Here is a 25041-nt window from a genome sequence, read left to right on the forward strand (position 1 = left end):
CTGTGGATTAGAGGTTAAACCACAGCTGTGCTTCGTTGCAGGGATCGTTTCTTATATACCCCATTGCTCCTGAAGACGAGGAAGCGGACTGTCAGATCACTAACGGGATTCCCAAAAATACACCTATCAAAGTCCTTGTGAGGGTGTATGTTGTAAAAGTGGGTATAAAAGTTCACATTTTACAGTTCTATTTTGCATATACATGTTACATACTTATCAGGGATTGAAACTGCTTCTGAGCCAAATTTTAAAGTGTATCTCTTCTTAAGCCTCTCAAGCTGTAACAACCAAACTCTCATCAGAACTTCAGATTATTCTAACTTGGCTTGCTATAGCTTTTTTAATTAATCCGATGTACAGTTTTCTGACGATAATAATAATTATAAAAACTCCCCTTGACTTGCCATTGGACTAAAGTTTTTGAGCTCATACCTCCACGTCAAACTGTTGTACAGACTTGTGGCTGGGCTCATTTTACTCTGTCAAGAGAGCAGCCAATAAATGATGACTTTTTAACTTTGTAACCATACCCTAGCAACTAGTTACGTCACCCTATCAACCCACCGCATAGACTTTTATTGTAAAAATTGTAAAAACAAATTATTGTCTATTGTAAAAAAGTTTTATTGATCCGATCTTTGAATCAGAGTCACGGCTAGGTCAGTTGGCATATCTGTGTAGAGTTTGCATGTTCTCCCAGTGTTTGCATGGGTTTTGTCCATGTGCTCCGATTTTGCCCAGTCCAAATACATGCGCTGTAGGTGAATTGGATGAACTAAATTGACTGTTAGTAAATGAATGTGTGTGTGAATGTAAGAGTGTATGGGTGTTTCCCAGTGCTGGGTTGCAGCTAGATAGAGCAACATAGCTAGAGCATCCGCTGCATAAAACACATTCTGGAATAGTCGGCGGTTTATTCCACTCTGGTGACCCCTGAAAAATAAGGGACTCATCCGAAGGAAAATGAATGATTTAATAAGATCTTTAAATCAGAATATTGTCTTAAAGCTGGGCTGTTTGAACTGCCAACAATATTTTCAAGGCAGCATCTTAGCCACGCTTTAGCAACCATTTAGACAACAATAGCAACCAAAATGATTATCTTTGAATCTGAATAAAGGCAGTATGTTTGTTTTCTATCATTTGAAATGGCAGGCAGTTGTCTAGAAACCACCTTCAACACCCTAGCAAACAAGTAACCACCAAGAACAGCAGAGCAACCACTCTGAATACTTTTAGAACCACAAAACAACACCCTGTATCGTTTAAAAATATTCAGAGTCATCGAGTTGTAATAAGCAAGTGTTAATCTGCACCTTATATATAATCATACCTCACGTAGTTATAATTTCCAGATAATTTTATATTTCCGGTAACCTTTTTTTTTTAAAGATATACATGAAATACTAAAGAAAATAGCTGTGTCTAATTCTATACTTTTTTTATTTAGTTAGAAATTATAAATTTCTTTATCCATGATCCCTCAACAGATATTTTACTGACGTTAGGTAAATTTGCAAGTACTTTATTTACTAACATTAAACTTAACAGACTAGTAATACTCTATGTGTATTTTATTTATAAACCAATTTCAAGAAAAGTGCATGCTTATGTTTGAACACGGCTGGTCCAGCATTAGCTAATACATAATCCACCAATCAGTCAATTCCTCACTCACCATAATTAACCAGAATTCCTTACCTCAGTGTCTTCGTTTTTAAGAATCCTGCCTTCCACCCCTACTCATTTTTTCTTTCTTAACATGGTGGCACGGCGGCGCAGTGGTCAGCACTGTTGCCTCATAGAAAGAACGTCACTGCTTTAAGTCCTTACCAGGCTAATCGACGTTGCTGTGTAGAGTTTACATGTTTCCCCCGGGTTCCCCGGTTTCCTCCCACAGTTCAAAGGCATGCAACATAGGTTAATTGAACAAAACAAATTGGCGCTATAGATAAGCTCTAGCCAGCAGTATACTGTATTTCCACAGTAATTGTGTGAATTATAGCAGGGAAGTTCTTGAGATCCACCCGAGCTCAAACTTCCCTCTCACCCTTCAATCGGGAGGTAGCCCCGGGCTCTAGGATCTTTTGAGCTCAGGGCTCTCTCCCGGGACAGCATGTCAAATATGCTTTTTTATCAATCGTCAGCTGAGTGTGAACTCCTGAATGATAGTTGACATGTTTTTGACAAGTCACTTATAATCAAAATAATGTCTTTAGGGCACTATCAAAATAAATGTAACCATTTTCATTGATACTTTCTATGCATTTGTTAGAATTTGAACTTTTTCTTCTTGTGAACTCAAAGGCAACCAATCTGGCTCCCACAGACCCAAATGGAAAGGCAGACCCCTATGTGGTGGTGAAAGTTGGCCAGCAGCAAATGGACAGCAAAGAACGCTACATTCCTAAACAGCTGAACCCAGTGTTTGGAGAGTAAGTGCCATCTGTTCACAAGACAAATAGTAGACACCATTAAACCTTAGTATGTTAATAAGCATCAAGTAGTAACTGTAAAGTACAGATCCTGAGGAAAACTACTCAATTACAGTCATTTGAGAGTTTACAATGCATTACTCTACATCACTGACAATACCATATCCTGGTCTTTCCACAGAGTGTTTGAACTGACCGTGTCCTTCCCTCTGGAGACAGAGCTCACGCTGTATGTGTTTGACCATGATCTTGTGGGATCTGATGACCTCATTGGCAAAACTCGCGTGGACCTGGAGAACCGTTTCTTCAGCCGCCACCGTGCCGGGTGTGGCCTGGCCCTTCATTATGATAAGTGGGTAATGGTTGTGATGATGGTGCTGATAATGATTCTAATGATGATTAGTGCTATTATCTTTGTCGTGACCACTACTATCACTGTCATTATTATTTTTGTCAGATTCTGAAATTTCTAAAAGTTCATCAACTGCTTACTTTCACAGAGCTCTCGGCTGATTGTTTGCAGCTGCTGCGTTTTAAAAGACTGAGACAAATCAAGCAGTTTTTTGGCCTGATTTTCGTTTGACTCCACAGGTTAAATCAGATTAAGCTGTCTTGTGATTTCAGGGATGGCTATAATAAATGGAGAGATGCCAAGAAGCCCACTGCGATATTATTGGAGCTCTGCCGCAAAAATGGGATTCCTTCTCCGGAGTATCGAGAGTCTGAAGTTAAAGTGCTCAACAAGATCTTCAGAGTTCCCAACGAGGCTTTTCCAGAGGGTAGAAGTGCTATTTTATTCATTCAAAATAATGATTAGGAAGTGCCTTTATGTAAAACAAAAAGTAATGTTGTGTTCTGTTTTCTGAAAGGAAGTTTAGTTTTGGTCAAAACAGAGATACAGGAGCTGTAAAAAATATTCACATACTTTTATTGTTTTATGATATTGTTGAAAAAGTATAAATGATGGAGGGTACGAAGAGAGAACCAGGTCCAGGAGACTCAAAACAAGCAGAATTCTTTAATTGAGAAGTGTTGGTTAATCTGCAGTCATACAGCGTCTTTAAGTTGTCCATGTGTCCACAGAGCCTACTTTAGGTCTGCAATCTGCAAGTTCTATTACAAGTCTGAATTAAGACAAAGCTGTTCTGTCTATAATGTGTTCTTAAGAGGAGAGTAAACTGCCTTTTCAGGCCTGATCTCATCATGTTCTGGAGACAGAAACCGCCTGACCAGTTGACTGAAAAGAGAACACTTTGCATTACTTTGGAATATAAATTTATATTCCCACAATATTCACCCATGACATTTGCCTTTAAACTACTTAAAAGAAAAATATTTTTTATTTATATTATTATATATTTTTATTCTATTGTATATGCAGCAGGCACTTTATTTGGTACCCTACATCAGCTGTTCATTAATGCAAGCATTTAATATCTAATCAGTTAACAACTGATGGATTATACTGGAATAACTCAATGGATTTAGGCACAACATAGTCAGATGTTGCCAATATCGTACAGTATATGCTTGATGTATACATTACTAACATGATTTACCTAATGAAGGAATATACACACAAACTAGCCTATATTTAAAGTGGATCAAAAGTTTTTTTTTTTAATATTGTAGTAAGACAATAATCTGTGTTGTTCCATAGTCCACTCTAATCCGCTTCAAATGATGACTAATATATAAATATATATATACACATACAATAATTGTAGAGAGTTGTTTACTTCTCTGCTTCACTCTATGTCGGTGAAGTTAAACAGAAGAGTATAGAAGAGTACAGAAGAGGCTGTACAAGTCAGCCAATCAGATTCGAGAGCCAGACAGAACTGTTGTATGTATATACATTTACCGGCCACTTTATTAGGTACACCTGTCCAACCGCTCGTTAATGCAAATTTCTTATCAGCCAATCACATGGCAGCAACTCAATGCATCTAGGCACGCAGACATGGTCAAGACAATCTGCTGCAGTTCAAACCGAGCATCAGAATGGGGCAGAAAGGTGATTTAATTGACTTTGAATGTAGCATGGTTGTTGGAGCCGGTCTGAGTATTTCAGAAACTGCTGATCTGCTGGGATTTTCACGCACAACCATCTCTAGGGTTTACAGAGAATGATCCTAAAGGCTACAGTTTGCACAGGCTCACCGAAATTGGACAGTAGAAGATTGTAAAAACATTACCTGGTATGAAGAGTCTCAATTTCTGCTGCAACATTCAGATAGTGGGGTCAGAATTTGGTGTCAACAACATGTAAGTATGAATCCATCCTGCCTTGTATCAACAGTTCAGGCTGGTGGTGTAATGTGTGGGGGATATTTTCTTGGTACACTTTGGGCCCATTAGGACCAACTGACCATCGTGCCCTTACCTGAGTTTGTTGCTGACCATGTCCATCCCTTTATGACCACCGTGTGCCCATCTTCTGATGGCTGCTTCCAGCAGGATAACGGGCCACATCATAAAGTGTAAATCATCTCAGATTGGTTTCGTGAACATGACAATGAGTTCACTCTAGTCAAATGGCCTCCGCCGTCACCAGATCGCAATCCAATAGAGCACCTTTGGGATGTAGTAAAACGGGAGATTCGCATCATAGATGTGCAGCCGACAAATTTGCAACTGTGTGATGATATCATGTCAATATGGATCAAAATCTCTGAGGAATATTTCCAGACCCTTGCCATGAAGGATTAAGACAGTTTTGAAGGCAAAAAAGGGTCCAACCCGGTACTAGTAAGGTATCCCTAATAAAGTGGCTGGTGAGTGACACAAACTTGTATGTGACATGGGTATGACCTAGGCATTAAAATGATAAGGTAGTATATGAAGTCATTCCTGAGTCCTTGTAATTCAAATTTTCAAATTTCAAAAAAATTCCAGTCAAATTTTGCTACAGGTGTGTTGTGAAAGTTGGGTTTGGGGGAAGGGATACAGTAGGGTAAGGACAAATAACCATTTTTTTACAGTATAAAATACATAATTCTTATAAAGAGTCCTCATAAACCACCTAAACCAACATATGTGTGTATAAACAAAATGCTTCTGATGGAACACCATGTTTGATGTACTCTATCTGATGTGAGGTATACATAATTATGAATATATATGCTGTAGAGTTGCTGAAGAAGAATAAGAAGACAGAGGAGGACTACGCAGAGCTAGATGAGCACAAAGCTCTGAGTGTCCTGCATCGCTGGAAGGAGATGAGAGAGTTCTGCGAAGGAGCCTGTCCACTGGTTCCTGAGCATGTGGAAGTTCGCTCACTGCTCAACGCGGAGAAGCCAGGCCTCCCTCAGGTCAGACTCCAACACAACATACACAGCGGCTGGAGAGCATCCTAGGTCATAGCCTTTTTTGTCATAGATGTATTGTTTTTTGTTTTGTTTTGTTTTACTTTGTTTAGTTTTCTGTTTTCTTTTGTTTTTCTTTTCTTTTTGTTTTTTTGTTTTGTTTTGTTTGCCTTTGTTTTGTTTTGTTTCCCTTTTGTTTCGTTTTTATTGTTTTATATGTTAGTTCTTATTTTATAATTTTTTATTTTCTATTTTGTTTAATTTAAAAAAAAATCTTATGTTTTATATTTCACTTTTAGATATTTTTGTATATTTTATTTTTATCATTTATTTTGAAATAAAATAAAATAAACAATTAGAAAATAAAATAAAGATCATTGGAATGGATATATTTAAAATATAGTTCAAAACACTCTTTTATACGGTGTATTGTAAATTTTATGTCCTCTATTTTACTAGTTTTTTTACTGAATGTCTTTCCTGAGGTAAATGTAACTCGTTATATGACATTCTGCATTTGAAACACTTATTCAGTGAAAAAACGAGGTACAATATTTCAGTAATTTGTACTGATTCTGTCAGTATACCTTCTAATGTTCATTCAATTTTAAAATCTTGTCATAACTATAGTAAATTTGCTCTTCGTCTAACTTCATCTCCTCCCTGTTCTTTTTATTGACACTGAAATCTGATGTCTGATGCCACAGGTCTCGCCTTCTCTATCTCAGCTTACATGAAAAAGTGATTAGATGATAATTTCATAGAAGATTGGCTGACATTGATTAGACAATAGACTTTGTGAGACAGAAGACCTCTACTAGCAATCATCAACTAAGAATTGTGAAATACAGGAAAACACTGATTTTCATGATATGTTGGAAAATTAAAAATAGAAGTGGAATAGGACTGTTTTTGAAAGGAAAAACTAGATGTGCGGTCACCTTATTTATGACCCATGCAATGTGTTAATAAGTGAACTTTTTAGGGTTATTTTATAATTAATCAACAGCCTGAAAGCCCCGCCTCCTTCACTGTATGGTTAAATCACTTGAGTACATGTCTCCCATACTTCACACTTCATTTTTTTCAGGTTATTTAAGTGCATCATTTGGGTATTTAAAGTGCCTTTTTCACTTTTTTTATGTGAACACACCACTAGCACTATTTATACCTAAAAAATTAAAGTTCATAAATACGTAAACATCTTACGTTACACATCTTATGGTCACATCTTAAGGTCACTTATCTCTGTTTGTCTTTTGTATGACAGGGTTATGTGCACATGTGGATTGACATGTTTCCTGTTGATGTTCCTCCACCACCACCTGTTAATATTAAACCTAGACTTCCAGAGAGGTAATCAAGATTATTTCCCTCATTATAATGAAGCGATACAGTGAACTTTTTAAAAAGTCATGCAATGTTACCAGAAAGACTAACTACAATGAATTAAAGATCTGATTTTCGTTTTTTTAACACAAAAGAATATAATTAGTCTGGTCTTTTTAATTAGCATCTTGCTGATGTGCTGCATTTGTGTAATGAGAGAATATTTATCCCCATGTGTCTAGTTATGAGCTGCGTGTGATCATCTGGAATACTGATGATGTCGTGCTGGATGATGTCAACCCTTTCACTGGAGAGCCTTCAAGTGACATCTATGTTAAAGGGTCAGAATAAACAAGAAATAAATAGCAGATTTTAAGATTTAAAATCTCTCCATTGCATTTAAAATTTCTTCAATCATTTTGCAAGATACTAGTATTCAGCTTAAAGTCGAATTTACTAGGTTAATTAGTTAACTTGGTAAGTTTGGTTAATTAGGTAAATCATTGGCAGAGCCAGATGGAATCTGCGGACGTTTTTTGCTATCTCTGCAGAGAATTTTGGTAAAAATCTGGATTTCTTCTGAATTATTTTGGGAGGATCATAACTAAAACCTTAATATGTGAAATTAAAAATAATACCTTTTTAACTTTTATTTAATGTTTAAAATGCAAATCCAGTTAGATTCACTTTATTTGGTAAACAAAGCAAGTCTCTTACACAATATCTCTACTAAAACACAGAATATATATACAGAATTTATATATATATATATATATATATATATATATATATATATATATATATATATATATATATATATATATATACAGACTTTACAGACTGTATTGTACATAAATCAGATGAACATTTTCATATTAGTCAATATTATTACTGTAATTAATTAAAAAACTGAATAAATATGGATTTACACACATTTACGCAATTAAATAAACAGAATTAATAAAGGGCTAAAAATCTGCGGAATTCTGCAGATTCCTTGTGGGCCTAATCATTAGACAACAGTGGTTTGTTTTGTAGCCAATTTAAAAAAATCTTAAGGGGTTTAATAATATTGACCTCATAATAATTATTGAAAAAATATTCCAGTTAAACAAAAAATAAAAAGACTTTCCCCAAAAGACTTTTTCCAAAATATTATAGAAAATACTGTGAAAATGTTCTTTCTCTGTTAAACATCACTTGGGAAATATTTGAAAAAGAATACTAATTTCAAAGGAGGCCTAACAAGTTTGCCCTCAACTATACATATATATACAAACTGATTAAGTTAACTTAATCGTATTTACTAATTCAAGTAGATTGAACATAAAACAATTAGCTTGTCCCAAAAAAACCTTATGAATTGTAATGTTTCAGGTCATTTTAGGGTGTTTTCACACCTGCCTTATTTAGTTTGGTTAAATCGAACTGGAGTTCGTTTTCCCTTTTGATGTGGTTTGTTTGGGCAGGTGTAAATGTAGCAATCGCACTCGAGTTCTCCTCAAAAGCAGACAAAAAAAAACGTACCAAGACCGGTACACGTACACTCGGTACACTCTCAAACGAACCCTGGAGCTGTTCGTTTGTAGTGTGAACATGATGCGAACAAAAACAGACCCAATCGCAAAAAGTGCTGCATTTTTTGGACTAATACAACTGCTGTAGTCCAATGCGCTGTCCTATCTTATGGGGTGTGGAGAAAAATACTTGCTGACAGCGCTTTACCAACAATTTAAACAGTGAAAGAGAGAGGGAAAAACATTACCTGATGGATCGTTGGTAATATTTTCGGAAGATGACAATGTCGCAGTTTAGCTAAATTAATTCACACCTCCTCCTGAAGTGAATTGCGATGCGCCTTCGTTGTTTGCAATGCATTAAAACATTGTCTTCCAGCTGCAGCTGCAGCTTCATTCTCGAAATGTATAATTTATCTAAAGTAATTTATACGAACTATATTGTATATTATGACCAGGGATACAATCAGCCAGGGCAGTCGTCCCTCCAAACTAAAAAGCGACATTTTGTGTCTGCCGGTTTGTTTACTTGCAAGAGTTCCATTGGTATTTTCTCACATGGTAATTCTGACCAATCGAGTTTAGGAAATACGTTCAATAACATCTGGCCAATGAGTGATGTGGATTTTGTCACATGACTGCATTTTGGTTCTTTTCAACTGGTTCGGACCAAAGCAATCTATGTGGTGTGAAAAGAAAATGGCAGAAAAATGCTACAATGGATCATTTGGTCCTGACCAAATAAACCGAACCACAGATGTGAAAGCACCCTTAAATAATAAGTTTGAACAAACAGCAGTACGTCAATTGTACGTCAGTGCTACTAAAAATCACAATATTTGTATAAATATATCATGCATGATTAATTATATGAGGGAAATATAACATTTGCTTTATATTTTATATGCTCACCAGCTGGATTAAAGGTCTGGAAGATGAGAAACAGGAGACAGATGTGCATTTCAATTCCCTGACTGGTGAAGGCAACTTTAACTGGCGCTTTGTCTTCCATTTTGACTATCTTCCCACTGAGAAGGAGGTCATTTACAAGAAGAAGGAGTCTCTGTTCGCCCTTGAGGAGACAGAGTTTCGCCAGCCGGCTGTTCTGGTACTGCAGGTCTGGGATTATGACCGCATCGGCTCCAATGACTTCTTGGGTTAGTAATGTAGTTCATACACGAAATCTATGTATTGTCTATAAAAACATAAATTAATGAAATTCTTGTGGCTTAGGGTCCATAGAGTTGCGTCTTAGTGATATGGTCCGTGCGGTGAAAACTTCAGAGCAATGCAGTGTCAAAATGGCTAAAGACAAGGCTGGCCCTCGCTTCTCCATCTTCCGCAGCAAGAGGATGAAGGGCTGGTGGCCACTCATCAAACTGAAAAGCCAAGAGGATATCGAGAGAGAGGAGAGGGAGGCTGAGCAAGAGAAGAAAAACAAGAAGAAGAAGAAAAAGAAGTCAAGCAAACGAAGCCAAATGAAACCGGAAGATCTGCAGTTTGTGGACAACAGCGGGAACACCTTCCTCTTAATGGTACAAGCACTTAAATAGTAGCACATATAGTTTCTTTTTAAAGGTAAACTCACAGTTTTTCATTTGTTTTGTGGTTTTAGGGTAAAGTAGAAGCAGAGTTTCACCTTGTGACCCCTGAGGAAGCTGAAAAGAACCCTGTAGGAAAAGCGCGCAAAGAACCTGAGCCTCTGGACAAACCAAAGTAAGGAGATAAACATATTTGAGGCAAAAAAAGCTCTTGAAATTTCATAACAAAATCAGGCCAAAACAAGAGTTTTGAAACACCCTTTGGACAGCCATTGGTTAGATGTAGTAATACATGGGTGTGGGTCTGAGTCTCTGCCTTCTTTGATAGGGAAATCTTCTCTAGTTCATTTCAATTCAGTTTGATTCATGTTTATTTCTAGAGCGTTTTTACAATGTAGATTGTGTCAAAGCAGGTTAACATAAAAGTTCTAGTAAACTGAAACTGTGTCAGTCCAGTTTTCAGAGTTGAAGATCAGTTTAGTTCAGTTCAGTGTAGTTTAAATCCATCGATGAGCAGCTCCACAAGTCCCAAATCATGCAAGGAACAACCTTTACCAATTGATGAAAGTGAAGGAAAAAAATCTTTGTTCTGTTGTTATGAACCACAAACTTGTTTTAGGACTATTTGACATGAGAAGAACATTGAAATCAAGTAACTGTTCCGTTATCTTTTGCTTAATTTCAGCTTTTTGATTCTGTCTGATAACTATCAGTTTTAAATGATCAGGGATCAAAACCAAGTCCTGATTTTGACAAACGTTAAGCAGTTCAAACAAAGCACTCTTAAATTCTTCTAAACTGAACATTTTAAATTAAAGTGTAAAAAATAGTAAAAAACGAACAACAGAAATTTCAGCGTCCAATTGCGTCGAATATAGTAAAATAAAGCGAACAAATGACCATGTTTTTACCTACGCAGTTTGGAACTTTATTAAACTTTTTCGTAATGCTGGAATCAGAAGGAAATCAATTAAAAGATTGTTACAGTGTTTCAACTATTCATCCTAAATGATATATTCGAAAATATAATTATTATATAAGTCATGGTATGTCGAAATGAGTATTCCAATTTACCAAAGTTACCCGGATGATCTACTATTTCCGTTACAAATTCGAAATGCAGATTCGTGCGTAATCTAACCACTAATACCCACAATATATTGCGTGTTGGATGTAAATAGAGTGGAGGAACTATGACATCTCTTTGTAGGATAATCGGCTGCTAGTATAAAACTGGTTCCCTCGACAAAATCCCCATAGGCTTTTTAAAGATTGCAAATAATAAACTGTGTTCAAACACTGTTCATGACACTTACACGTTTTGTCTAGCCGGATAATCCTCACACGAAAACACAACTGTAAGCACTTTTGGATCTTAAATGCAAACGCAAGAACTAAAAAGCTAACATTAGGCTATAAACGGACTACAGTGCCCTCGGGGCGCTCGCCTGTGACGTCAGCACCACCCTGCTACAGACAACTTTCCAAGCTTATTTTTAGAAATATGCTCCATGACAAAGAGTTAATCTCTCTGTTTATTATATTATAATCCACGCAATATATTATAAACAAATAAATTCGCAAAACACATAGACCTACGTGCCTTTTGGATCTTTTTTTTACGTGGGAAATACAGTACAGTTTTGCATTACGGTTGTTGTAAAAGTTTTAAAGCTGTATGCATAAATGTGCCTACATAGTATTATCACAAGACATTTAAATAAGTGTATCGCTTGGTGCATACAGCCCCCTTACCTTAACAGATGACAGAAATGAGGTGTGTGGAACAGGTCTATCAAATGTCTGCAAGTTCCATCATTAACACAGAGCAACATTCAATATTCTTTTTATGTCACGAAGTACAGCGAAAAGCAGCCCATACAGTTACATCTGCTATACATTTTCAGGAGTTAAATGTGTTCAGATAAAGAAAAAAATGATGAAAAATCACTTGATCAATATAAAATGACAGGTAATATGTATGTAAAAACACAAAAAACTATAAAATACTATTCATGAAAATACTTAAATAACACAAAAATCCAAATACCCAACACAAGCGAGCTCGATGACGTATAATGTCTCTGACACTGCCTGTAGCCCTATTTAGCAACTTGATAGCAACCGTCTTATTAAAGAAGCGTAACCGATTTAAAAAATCAAGACTGTGCTGTAACTGATGTGTTTTATGTCGTAGAATAAAACGTGAAAGTATCTTGAGTTAGGGTTAGGGTTAGAAACCTTATTTAAACACTTTAACTGAAATCCCATTCAAAAAACCCATTGATTTTGGGACGAGGGAACCGGAACTGCTAAAATGCTAACTCGCTTCCGGGTTTTTGCATACAAATTGATGTCATAGTTCCTCCACTCAATTGTTTAGAACTACAAACATGGTTAAAAAGTGCTAACAATCTACAATCATGGTAGACTTGCGAGATTGACAATTCAGCGGGGAGGCTTTGGTAAGATGTTTGAATGGTTGGTAATTAATATCTTACCCAATTAAAAACATTTATTTTAGATTTTCTACATTATATTCCATCTGTAACGACAATGTGAAGTTTTATAAATACAAGTTTGGTCATTAACTTCTGAAGGCATAATAATTATGCAAATGCCTGAGGAGATTTCTATGCATGAAAACCCCCAAATGGCAGATTAACATGCTGCTGAATCACCAGTATGGTAGGGAATTAAATATGGAAGAAATGTGGATGATGTGACATGATGATTGACAGGGTATGTAACTAAGCAATAGAAAGGTTTGTTAATGAGGAAGTAGTCAATCCCAAAGCTTGCACAAACTACTGTTACACACTTTCTTCACAAAACATACCTTTAAGATGTTGTATAAATACGCTCAAAAGAGCTGAAATAACACATTTTTTTGGGGACAGCCTAATTGTTCTGTCTTCAATCCACTTAAAGTTGTAAAAACAATTAAGTTATCTTAATTGATTTCTGTTGGGACAACATGTATGAAACATGTGGAACCCAGCCTTTTTCAGTTTAGGCAAATTGGGCAAATCATAATTTTTATTTGGTTTCAGTGTAGAGCTGCTGTGTAAATCAACTTGAATCAACAAATTAGTGGGCGGAGCTAAAGAGACATGGCTTTTTCTTTTAAGGTGGAGTTTAGACACACTATTACATAATAAAGAAGCACATTCACAGTCTGTTGGCAGATTGGCTTCAGCATTATCTGGTTTTAGAAGAACGAAAAAGTTTTTAGTTCTGAAACTTGCAGGATTTTTTTTTTCTTATGTATTGTGGCCAGGGTGCGAATTACAGGGGAGTTTGAGTGGGATTGACCCCCTAATAAATGCTTGATCCCCCCTGAAGGACATCAAAACAACATGTATGGGGGGGTCAGCTCTTTAATACTGAGAAAAAAATTCCTCTGCTTTGTGTTTAAAATAATAATCTAATAATTAAAATGAATATAAAAAAATCAATTAATTTATTTATAATTAAATTAATAGCATAAATATACTTTTGACCACCCCTATAATCGTTCATACCACAGTGAATGCATAATCGCGCCAATCAGTCTGCAAGAAAAAAACACATTTAACAGTCAGAACCTGGCAGATCTAGAGCACCGATAGACAACATACTGTAACTATTTTTTTTTTTAAGTAAAGTCAAATTAGATGCATAGTTTGACGTACAGCAACCTGAGAAGACACAAATCATCCCACAAAATTCTGAAAACTTAAATACATTTTATTAATAAATGAGATGTAATTTAAATAAATACATACATTTGATTCACTGAAGCATGTTACAAATACTAACATTACCAAAAAAAGTTATAATTCACACCCTTACTGTGACCACTTGCATGTGAAAAGATGAAGTGAGTTTTGATTTCTCAGTTCATGACCCCTTTAATTGTAAATATTGTAATTTTTATAAATATGTTTTTGTTTACTTTAGCCGTCCCAAGACATCCTTCAACTGGTTTGTGAACCCCATGAAGACCTTTGTGTACTTCATCTGGAAGAAGTACAAGAAGTACATCATTGCTTTGATCATTCTGGTTATCCTGGGGCTCTTCCTCGGCCTCATCCTCTACACTATGCCGTCACACATCAGCCAGCTCATTGTTAATGGATGAGAAGGTGGAAACACACAGAAACACAGACAGACATAATGATGCCTGTTTTATGTGCACATAGGAATAATTTACATTCAATGGAAAAGCCATAACAAATAGAGCAAGACTTAAATTGTAGTTTAGTGCTTGATTTAGTGTACATTACAGTTCAGGTATTTTTTCATTGCATATGTTTTACACTGCGGATGCACTTCCAGCTGCAACACATCACTGGGAAACGTCCATACACTTTCACATTCACATTCATGCACTACAACCAATTTAGTTTATTCAATTCACCTATACCACATGTCTTTGGACTGTGGGGACAACCAGAGCACCTGGAGGAAACCCACGCGAACACGGGGAGAACATGCAAACTCCACACAGAAATGCCAACTGATCCAGCCAAGACTCGAACCAGCGACTTTCTTGCTGTAAGGTGACAGTGCTAACCACTGAGCCACCATGTTTCCTGTCATTAAGATCTTTTTAAATCAATAATTTTAATTAGATATGACAAAATATAACTTTAAAGTGTACTGTAAAGACTTTACAAAGACTTGTGTTCTTTTAAAGAGCCCTAAAAACTAATTATATTGCATAAATATTGATCACAATAATAATAATATTAATAATAATTATTGTTTCTTGACCACTAGCTTAGCATATTAAAATGGTAAGAAGTAATGGAAATTCAGCTTTGAATCACAGGGAATTTGTTCCCATAGAAAATGGGTTTAAATGTAAATAATATTTCATAATATTATTGTTTTATTGTGTTTTTATTTCAATAAATGCAGTCTTAACAGAAAAACACAAAATCTACTCCAACCTTTAAACAATAATGTAATTTCTAATGACACTATTGTTTTTATGTATAAATTGTTATATTTTAATATTGTTTTGACAATAAAATGATTTTATGATTATTAACTGTAATGGACTTATTACATTTAACACCATTTTTATTATTATTATTAGCAAAGCATACAGACTGAAATAACACACTTTATTAGGTACACCTGTCCAACTGCTCGTCAATGCAAATTTCTAAGCAGCATATCACATGGCAGCAACTCAATGCATTAAGGTATGTAGACATGGTCAAAACATTCTGCTGCAGTTCAAACTGAGCATCAGAATGGGGAAGAAAGGTGATTTAAGTGACTTTGAACACGGCATGGTTGTTGGTGCCAGACGGGCCGGTCTGAGTATTTCAGAAACTGCTGATCTAATGGGATTTTCACACACAACCATCTCTAGGGTTTACAAAGAATGGTCAGAAAATGAGAAAATATCCAGAGAGCAGCAGTTCTGTGGGTGCAAATTACTTGTTGATGCCAGAGGTCAGATGAGAATGCCTAGACTGGTTTAAGCTGATAAAAGGCAACAGAAACTCAAATAACCACTCAGCACAACCGAGGTATGCAGAAGAGCATCTCTGAACGCACAACATGTCCAACCTTAAGGTGGATGTGCTACAGCAGCAGAAGACCACACCTGGTACCACTCCTGTCAGCTAAGAACAGGAAACTGAGGCTACAAGTTGCACAGGCTCACCAAAATTGGGCAATAGAAGTTTGGAAAAATGTTGCCTGGTCTGATATGTCTCTCTTCGGATGGTAGGGTCAGAATTTGGCGTCAACAACATGAAAGCTTTGGGATTTGGTGGAACTGGAGATTTGCATCATGGATGTGCAACCGACAAATCTGGAGCAACTGTGTGATGCTATCATGTCAATATGGACCAAAATCTCTGAGGAATATTTGCAGTACCTTGTTGAATCTATGCCACAGAGTATTAAGGCAGTTCTGAAGGCAAAAGCAGGTTCAACCTGTTGCTAGTAAGGTGTACCTAATAAAGTGGCTGGCGATTGTATATCAATTCACCACTCTCCCCTTTACTCTCTTTAAACTAGGTATCCAATAAATTAAAGTTAACAGTAAAACTGGAGTACAATATCAAAAATAAGAGCTCAATAGAATACAAAATACACATAAGGCAATCATTCTGGGTCCAGATCATTGCTTTGTGCACTAAACATGGAGATTTTGTCAGCAACTGACAAGTCCATATCCTTAATGTACACATTTGTATCAAGTTCACTGGAGCTGTAGATAATTCCAACATTATAATGTTCCGAAGTTGTACCAACTGTTCGTACATGTCCAAGTTATGTGAAGGAAGCCAATGCTGTGCTACATAAATAGCTCTCTGTAGCTTGGTAAGATTCAACACAGAATCATCACTAAGTAATCATATGGAAGGATTCATCGGTATACCATCGGTATATTAATATCAGGATAATCAATAGCATCCAATTAAGATAGGATAGGTTAACGCACACCTCATTACAAACGTTTTGCACTGATATATCTGATATAACATTTTTCATATCTGTGAAGCCATTGTGCTATTTTAGATTTATGATTCATATTCTACATTCACACCTTGCAAACAATTCGAAAAAAAAAAGAGATCCAAACTCATTCATATAACCAGGAACATTTCTCCAGCATCATTAGATGACATTGACCAGCCTGCTACAACAATTCTGTTTGTCTCATGCATAGTAATAATATAAAACACGATACTAAGTGCCTTAATGATAGTAAATTATGTGTTTGACTGTCTTCACTCCAGAAAACAGCGCTCTGGCTTACACTGCAGTACATCTAAACCCACTCGTGTGAGATAATTGCCTGTGATATAGAGAAGGGTAATTATATAGAATGCATCATTGAGGCTTGACTGTCACTTGGGAATGAAACTAAAAACAGCTAATGGACATGCAAATGATCTCTTAATTTTAACCACCGTTTCCATGGTTATCCTCAAAAACTGAACTGACGAGTCTATGTACATCTGTAGGCTATATAGCTTAACATTTGGAATAGATGTAACGATCAACCTTAAGACATTGTTGAAAATACTGTATCACGTGAATTAATATGGAAATGATCTGAATTGCCATCAGCATGATGTGCCGCAGGACTTTTTGTGAGGAGATCCACTTGATGTTCATCTCAGTTGTAATTTGACTGTCAGTTTCATTTCATCAGCTCTCATCAGCTACTGTAACTTTTAGGGCGAGTGAATGAATTTATGGAAAAATTTAAATAATCTGGCTGATATTATATACGCTTGAGAGATTCAGTTTCTTTGTCACCCCTTTATTCTTACTATAGCCAAAGTGTTCATGAAATGCAGTTTTTGAAACTTTAGTTGGGCAAATTTCAAATGTTGTGCAATTTTTTTTAGATGTCTGTGTTTCTGTATGATAACCGTCTGATGTTGTTTAGTAAATAGTCACGTGTGTTGTGTGTGTGTTTTAATGAAGGTACTGTATTTTGGGCTGCTCAGTGTTTAGCGTGGTGACCTCACAGCAAGACAGTCTATGGTTGGAGTTCACACTGGGCCTATTTATATATACATTGGTATAACATACAATAAACATTTGCAATAAATGACAAAGATGTCATGTTTTTAAGATGTTTATATTCATTTGAACTTCAGAGGAGTTAAGAAATCCATAGTTGTTCGAATAACCATGATTGTCAATCACAAGAAAATAAAAACATTTTTTATATTGACCAGCTTTAAATGCTATAAATGGCAACATTTTTATAGAAATTTGAAGTTTAAGTTTTTTTTTCAAGTATATATTTTTATTTGCTTTTTCAAAAGTTAACAATACAGACTCCTCTCTGAACCACCACCTTATTGTGGTGGAGGGGTTTGAGTGCCTGAGTGATCCTAAGAGCTATGTTGTCGGGGGCTAATGCCCATGGTAGGGTCTCCCAAGGGAAACAGGTCTTAAGTGACAGGTCAGACAAAGTGCGGTTCAAAAACCGCTTATGTGTTCGATAACATCAAGAACTGTGACGTCGCCCGGTATGGTGCAGCCGGGGCCCCACCCTGGAGCCAGGCCTGGGGTTGGGGCTCATATCCGTGGGAAAAAACCTGGCCGGCCCTAGCCCGAAGGAGCAACATGGGACCATTCTCCCGCAGGCCCACCACCTGCAGGGGGAGCCGTAAGGGGCCGGTGCATTGTGGAATGGGTGGTGGTCGAAGATTAGGACCAAGACAACCCGATCGTCGGGCACAGAAACTGTCTCTTGGGACATCCACATCGAAATAAGTCAGCTGAGGTGGCTCGGGCATCTGTTTCGGTTACCTCCTGGGTGCCTACCTAGGGAGGTGTTCCAGGCATGTCCCAGCGGGAGGCGGCCTCGGGGAAGACCCAGGACACGCTGGAGGGACTATGTCTCTCGGCTGGCCTGGGAACACCTCTGGACTCCCTCGGAGGAGCTGGAGGAAGTGTCTGGGAAAAGGGAAGTCTGGGGTTCTCTCCTAAGACTGCTGCCCCCGCGACCCGGCCCCGGAAAAGCGGCAGAAGATGAATGAATGAATGAATGAATGTATAACAATACAGAACATTGAAACTAAGTAACAAACAAACAAACTAAAGTAAAACATACGCACACAGTATATAAAAATAAACAAATAAAGTAAAAATATATACAGTTGAAGTCAGAATTATTAGCTCCCTTGTTTATTTTTTCCCAAATTTCTGTTTAACAGAGAGGATTCAACACATTTCTTAACATGATAGTTTTAATAACTCATTTCTAATAACTGATTTTTTTTTATCTTTGCAATTAAAGATGTTATCAGATCTTTATAAAGCAAAACAAATATTAGTATTTTATACAAACCCTTACATACAGTACACTGTCAAAAGCGCTTAGTTACTTTACTTAAAAAGGAAATCCTTTGTCTTAAAGGGATAGTTCATCTAAAACTGAAAAAAAGTTTGGAACCACTCAAGGGTGGGTAAATAGTGAGTAAATATTGATTTGTTGGGTGAACTATCCCTTTAAAAAGGACAGGTTAGTAAGCTTAATAAACGTTCTCCCACTTCTCTTTCTGTAAAACTACTGTCCTGTCAAATAAAGGCAAAAATGATTTGGGCCTGTTGGTATGTGTGTGCCGTTGTGTGCAATGTTTTGTATATTTATTACCACCTCAGAGAATATTGGGGGTCGCGAGTTAGTGGCATTGTTATTATGGGGGTTACGGTCTGAAAAGTTTGGGAACTGCTGCTTTAGATTAATGAAAAAAAAATATTGAACTTAAAATGATTAAAAAATTTTTAAATCTGTTTTAATTAAGGCCAAAATAAAACAAACGAGACATTTTCCAGAAGAAAAAATATTATAAGAATTACTGTGAAAAAATTCCTTTCTCTGTTAAACATAATTTGGGAAATATTTGAAAAATAAAATACATTTTCACTTCTGTAGATGGCTGTAAATGTAAATGTACCTTTTCATCTGAGTCATTCACAGATGTGTGGTCTTGCTAAAGTTATCAGGTTTCATACCATTCTGACGAACTTAGGATTATAAAAAAGATTTATTTTTTGTCTGAAATGGCCAGACAACACCAGAGGGTTACGCTAGACACTTTTGACAGCACACAGACAGCAGGCGTCCCGCCAGCACGATGTAAGGTAGCGTTTCTGTTGTGAATGAACAGCTTGGGAATGTGCAGCGGGGGTCACATGGCTCTCTGCAGGGCCGGTTTGGGCTTTCTCGAGTAGAAGCATGCCCACGGCTGACTGAGTGAAACTCTAATCAGAGGTGACAGCTGGGATAGGTGACTTCCAGGCTTTATTAATGATGCGCTATGGTTATGCTCTTTTCTACACTCTTAGACCAGGAGGAAGGGAGTATGTGGCTTTAAATGCCCTTATGAATATATATATTTTTTTATTCTCTGTTGTCTTAAATATCAGCGGTCACATTTGTTTCATTTGTAACTGGATGAATGAAAACACATTGACTGAATGCATCAAAATTAGCTTGAAGTGAAACAAACAGTACTAACCAGGAGTGGACAAAAATTCAATAGTATCTGGATGCAGCCTTTATGATGCAAGCTGAGACTGCATTACTCAGCGATGCAATGTCAGACACAATGCACTCAAATGGAGCTAGTGACGTCACTGTGACGGGTAGGGTTAGGGGTGGGGTTAGGTGAGCCCATTAAAAAGCATTGGATGCAGCCCAGATTGCACTGCACCAGGTCTGCAGCCAGACCCCTCTCCAAAAAAATTGAAAATGTATTAATTCATTCATGTTCTTTTCGGCTTAGTCACTTCATTAATCAGGGGTCGCACAGCGGAATGAACCGCCAACTGGATAAGTTGGCGGTTCATTCTGCTGTGGTGACCCCTGATGAATAAAGGGACTAAGCTGAAAAGAAAATGAATTAACGATTTGACCAAAACACAAACACACACAAAAACAACATTTGTAGCCACCTACTGGTATAATGTAATCAACAATCACTGGATAAATCGTAAACTAAAGATTGTAACAAATCTGTTAAATCATGAACAAAGAATTCAAAACAGGAACAAAGAGCATTTAGCACCACCTACTGGCAAAACTGGTAAATGGATAAATGGGCTATATGCACAGCTAGTGTTTTAAAGCCAATGGTAGACTTCCGGTGAAAGCTTAAGGTGCCTTTTTTCAATTTTAAAAGGTTGTTTTTACAGCATTGATGTTATAATGTCATTAAAATACATTCAGTTAAACAGACTTAAGCATTGATTTAGTTGTTCAAGTGTAAAAAACTAGATGTATGACCGTTGTAACCACTAGCGCCCGTCAGTACCAACAGGCTATAGCTCAGAAATTCCATTGAAAATACTGGCGTAAAATAAACTGTCATGTTTTAAAGAAATGGCGGGGGGTAATGGAATTTAATGCAGTGCTACTTGTCTGCTCTGAGACCCACTTCATATCGTATATCTAACAGGCAGTGAAGGTTGCTAATTTTTAAAGAAATCAGAGCGTAAACGTGACAATTTTGTAATGGAAAGACCGTTCACTGGAAGCCCTTGGGCTGCCTGGCTAAAAAATTAAAAGTCTGTGTGCATATACTGTAGCCCATTCGTGAACAGACGTATCCAGATGTTATTAGTTTGAAAGATACTAGTTATTCACTAAGACGTGAATAAAAATACTTGATGTCTCAAAGTCTTCAATGGTATTCTGTACATTTAAAGTCACCTGTACAGTCATACAGCGTATTTATTTAGTTTTTTTTTTTTTTTTTTTTTTGACTTATGTGATTAATTACATTTAGAAAAATGTCAACAAACAGCAAGCAGCAAATGTCATTTGTCATCTACCAGGTCCTACTTACAGTTTTTCTCAGTGGCTTTGGTGCATTTCTCACAACACTAATTACATTTGCACAAGAGTTAATGCATTTCTTAAAACAATACAAACTGCAAAAGCACGTCACTTGCTTAATATGGATAGCTCATCCCTCAAAAACAAGTATTCATGTCAATGAAAGTGTCAGTGTCATCAAGATGAAAAGTCCTGACACCATTGTTTATAAACAAGATAGTCAAATGAAGTTTAATGAAGTTTAATGTCCAATGCAAAAAAAGTCAGATTTTGGTGACACTTCCTGAAAATGCTCAAGACAGCACTATATACTTATTTACACAGCCATTTGAAAACTACAGTAAATATTGACATCACTGCATTTAGTGAGGTATCTGAGTACAAGACACTGAATATGTATGTTTCACATTTTTACTTCATTTGCTCTTTGCAATTCTAATTTATTCACAGCATTGAGCAAAAGAATAAATACACCCTTATTTATAATAAGCAGAAACTCTTTGGGTAGAGCTGTGCACAACAGTAAACAATATTGCAGTACATGTTGAAACTGAACCTACAACATACACAGGTCTGTAAATCATGAAGTTGATCAATTTAGAAGAAATTCTCAGGAAAAAAAAAAAGATTTTAAAAGTTTTATAAAATTTGCTTGACAGATTTCAACAATTTGTTGAACATTTTTCTATAATGACTCAAGTAATGAAACAAGGACTACACTGCAAAAAATACTTTTCTTGCTTAGATTTTTTGTCTTGTTTCAAGTCTAAATATCTAAAATTTCTTATATCAAGAAGCATTTTCAAAACAGGCAAAACATATTATCTTGTTTTGAGAGATAATATGCCAATATTAAGTGAGTTTTACTTTAAAACAAGCAAAATAATCTGCCAATGGGGTAAGCAAATTAATCTTGTTTTTTCTTTTGACGTAAGATTATTTTGCTTACCCCATTGGCAGATTATTTTGCTTGTTTTAAGGAAAAACTCACTTAATATTGGAATATTATTTCTCAAAACAAGACAATATGTTTTGCTTGTCTAGAAAACTCTTCTTGATTTAGGAATTTTTAGATATTTGGACTAGAAACAAGACAAAAAATCTAAGTGAGAAAAGCATTTTTTGCAGTGTATTAGTTTTATATGGAATGACTTTTCAGCATGAGGTTTAGTTAATTTTGACTGACATGACATAAGCAAATGATTATGTTATAAAACAGCAGAGTTGTATGAAAGCAATTGATGCATGCCCAAAAGCATTTGCAATTTGTTGGAAGGAATGGGAAACTGCTACTATGATGTGCACAAATGACTAATTGTTTTGAGAAATGTATGTGCTGTTGTGCAAATGTAAATAGTGTTGTGAGAAATGCACCAAAGGCACTGAGAAAAACTGTAAATTCATACACAAAAAAGAACATTTGCTGTTTGTTCAAAATAAACTGAGCTGAAACAACACAGTTCTTTAATTAATTAATTTTTTTTTTTTTTTTTGTGGGACAACTTAATTGTTTTATGTATAATCTTACATGTAAAAACTAATCTGTTTACTTAATTTCTCCCTGTTGTCCCAACACAAATCAATTGTGTGGAACCCAGCTTTTTTACAGTGTATCCTGTAATTGTTTTTTTTAGAATTTTATTTGATGTGAAATTATGAATCTTTATCTTTAGTTATTATATTATTATTAAATATATAGTACACTGAAAGATGATTCAAATATTTCAATGACCACTGAGATGATTCAAAGTTAAGTGGCTGTAAACAATATTATGTGTGTTGAATTTAAACAAACAAATGAAGTTATACATTACTCAATTTCATTTGTTTAAAATAAACCCATATATATTGTTTGCAACTTTGCAGAAATTAGTTTTTCAGTGAATTATTGTACATTGTCAGTCATTGCAAAACAGAAATGTCTAGTGGTGTGCTTTTTATGCATATAATTTATTGGTCACACTTTACAATAAGGTTTACTAGTTAATGTTAATTAATGCATTTACTAACATAAACAATGAACAATACATCTACTACTGTATTTGTTCATGTTAGTTAACGTTAGTTAATGAAAATAGAGTAGTTCATTGTTAGTATGTTAACTCATGGTGCATTAACTAATGTTAACAAGCATGGACTTGGATGTTAATAATGCATTAGTAAATGTTCAGTTATGATTAATAAATGCTGTACATGTGTTGTTCATGATTAGTTCATGTTAGTAAATGCATTAACTAATGAACCTAATTGTAATGTGTTACCAATTTTTTTGTCTCTACCCTACCACCATATCCGGTAGCTGCCAACATATTGACCACAGGAGATGCTTATAATAGTTCCACCGCTGTTAACCATCCCAGCCATTGATGTGCTTTGTGGGGACCGTGGACCAACTGCGCATGCGTACTATCGAGCACTCAGCGCTAGACTGACACTAAAACCCTCCTGTTTCCTCTTTATGAGCTTTCGCCACTATAGCCAAACACAAACACTGCCGCACTTTACTTTGCTGTCGTGTGAACTTTTCAGACAGCCTGACATTCTTTTAGCGACACACTTCCTCACCGACCGGACCATCCTTTTTAATGGGCTTGCTGTGAAACATTTTTCCTTGTAATTAGCGTTTTCCTCATTTTCCTCCAAAATGCCCGAGTTCATATCAGTGGATGAGTTTATCGCGGAGACTTTGGAGGACTACAGCTCTCCCACCACCTCTTCCTTCTACACCAAAATGACAAGTTGCCGAAATTCTGCCAACAATATCGAGGAGGTATGAAATTACGCTTGTATTATGAGCCTCGCTTCTTATTATGTCTTTGACAGTTGAGTTGTACGTCATGATGAATGAAACGAAGCTGTTCAGCCTTGTCCAGCATAAGAATCAGTTTAATGTGCTCTGTTTTATTGAAGAACTGCTTCGTCCACTGTGCATGTTGTATTATAAATGTTTTTTCTTGCTTCAAACATCACTCCGGCAGATACTGATGCTCTTTGTCTGGTTGAATCATCTGGATTGAGCGCAGTCTGTTTCCAACACCCCAAACCATGTGATTTCAAGCTAATCCTCAATTAGAGTATTGAAAATGGTTGTGGACATACAATAAGCGTGCTTTATAAATAGTAAAAATGATCAAATATCGCATATCCTCTCGTTTTCCTGTGGTGCAACTGAAAGAGGAAGAATATCGCATTACATTGCCCTTTTATATATGCATTTCCTTGTCGTTATTAGAAATTAAAACGTAGTTGTTTTGTTGTTTTGTAGTAACATCGCTCTTTACTCTATATGCAGTGCCTCTTATCGCCTATCCTTTACCCGTGCGTCAATACACGCTACTGCTGTATTATCACAAGCACGTGCCTTTCATCAGTGTTTAATGAGCTGCATAAACAAAAGCCGGCTTATGATCCATAGATCTTCTGGAGCTGAGAAACCAAGCCATGAATATGACCGTCATCATTTTTTCCTCAGTCTGGATCAAGCATCCTTTGTTGTTGTTGTTAAATCAGCCCCCCTGTCAGCCAATCATTGGCTTCTAGTTTTAGGGTTAGGGGTGGGTTGATTGGTTGGTAGAGATGTTGCTCCAGGACCAA

General features: G+C 36.3%; 2 protein-coding genes across 5 annotated transcripts in view; both read left to right on the forward strand.

The window, feature by feature from the left end:
• fer1l4 (fer-1 like family member 4) overlaps positions 1 to 17723 on the forward strand; it is a 70122-nt gene extending 52399 nt beyond the window's left edge. Inside the window, exons 36-46 of the mRNA XM_073916769.1 lie at positions 42 to 158; positions 2308 to 2435; positions 2617 to 2787; positions 3060 to 3214; positions 5568 to 5749; positions 7014 to 7099; positions 7315 to 7413; positions 9505 to 9746; positions 9823 to 10124; positions 10205 to 10305; positions 14073 to 17723. Coding sequence (XP_073772870.1) covers positions 42 to 158; positions 2308 to 2435; positions 2617 to 2787; positions 3060 to 3214; positions 5568 to 5749; positions 7014 to 7099; positions 7315 to 7413; positions 9505 to 9746; positions 9823 to 10124; positions 10205 to 10305; positions 14073 to 14253 — 1764 coding nt within the window. The 3' untranslated portion in view covers positions 14254 to 17723. The remainder of the gene's footprint in view (positions 1 to 41; positions 159 to 2307; positions 2436 to 2616; positions 2788 to 3059; positions 3215 to 5567; positions 5750 to 7013; positions 7100 to 7314; positions 7414 to 9504; positions 9747 to 9822; positions 10125 to 10204; positions 10306 to 14072) is intronic.
• A 6186-nt stretch (positions 17724 to 23909) lies between these two features.
• Positions 23910 to 25041, forward strand: part of unm_sa1614 (un-named sa1614) — a 91588-nt gene continuing 90456 nt past the window's right edge. For all 4 annotated transcript variants that reach the window (XM_005169326.6, XM_685280.10, XM_073916771.1 and 1 more), the window contains exon 1: positions 23910 to 24217. In XM_005169326.6, the coding sequence (XP_005169383.2) occupies positions 24092 to 24217 (126 nt within the window). In that variant the 5' untranslated portion in view covers positions 23910 to 24091. The remainder of the gene's footprint in view (positions 24218 to 25041) is intronic.

Source organism: Danio rerio, chromosome 11 (genome assembly GCF_049306965.1).
Source record: "Danio rerio strain Tuebingen ecotype United States chromosome 11, GRCz12tu, whole genome shotgun sequence".
NCBI lineage: Eukaryota > Metazoa > Chordata > Actinopteri > Cypriniformes > Danionidae > Danio > Danio rerio.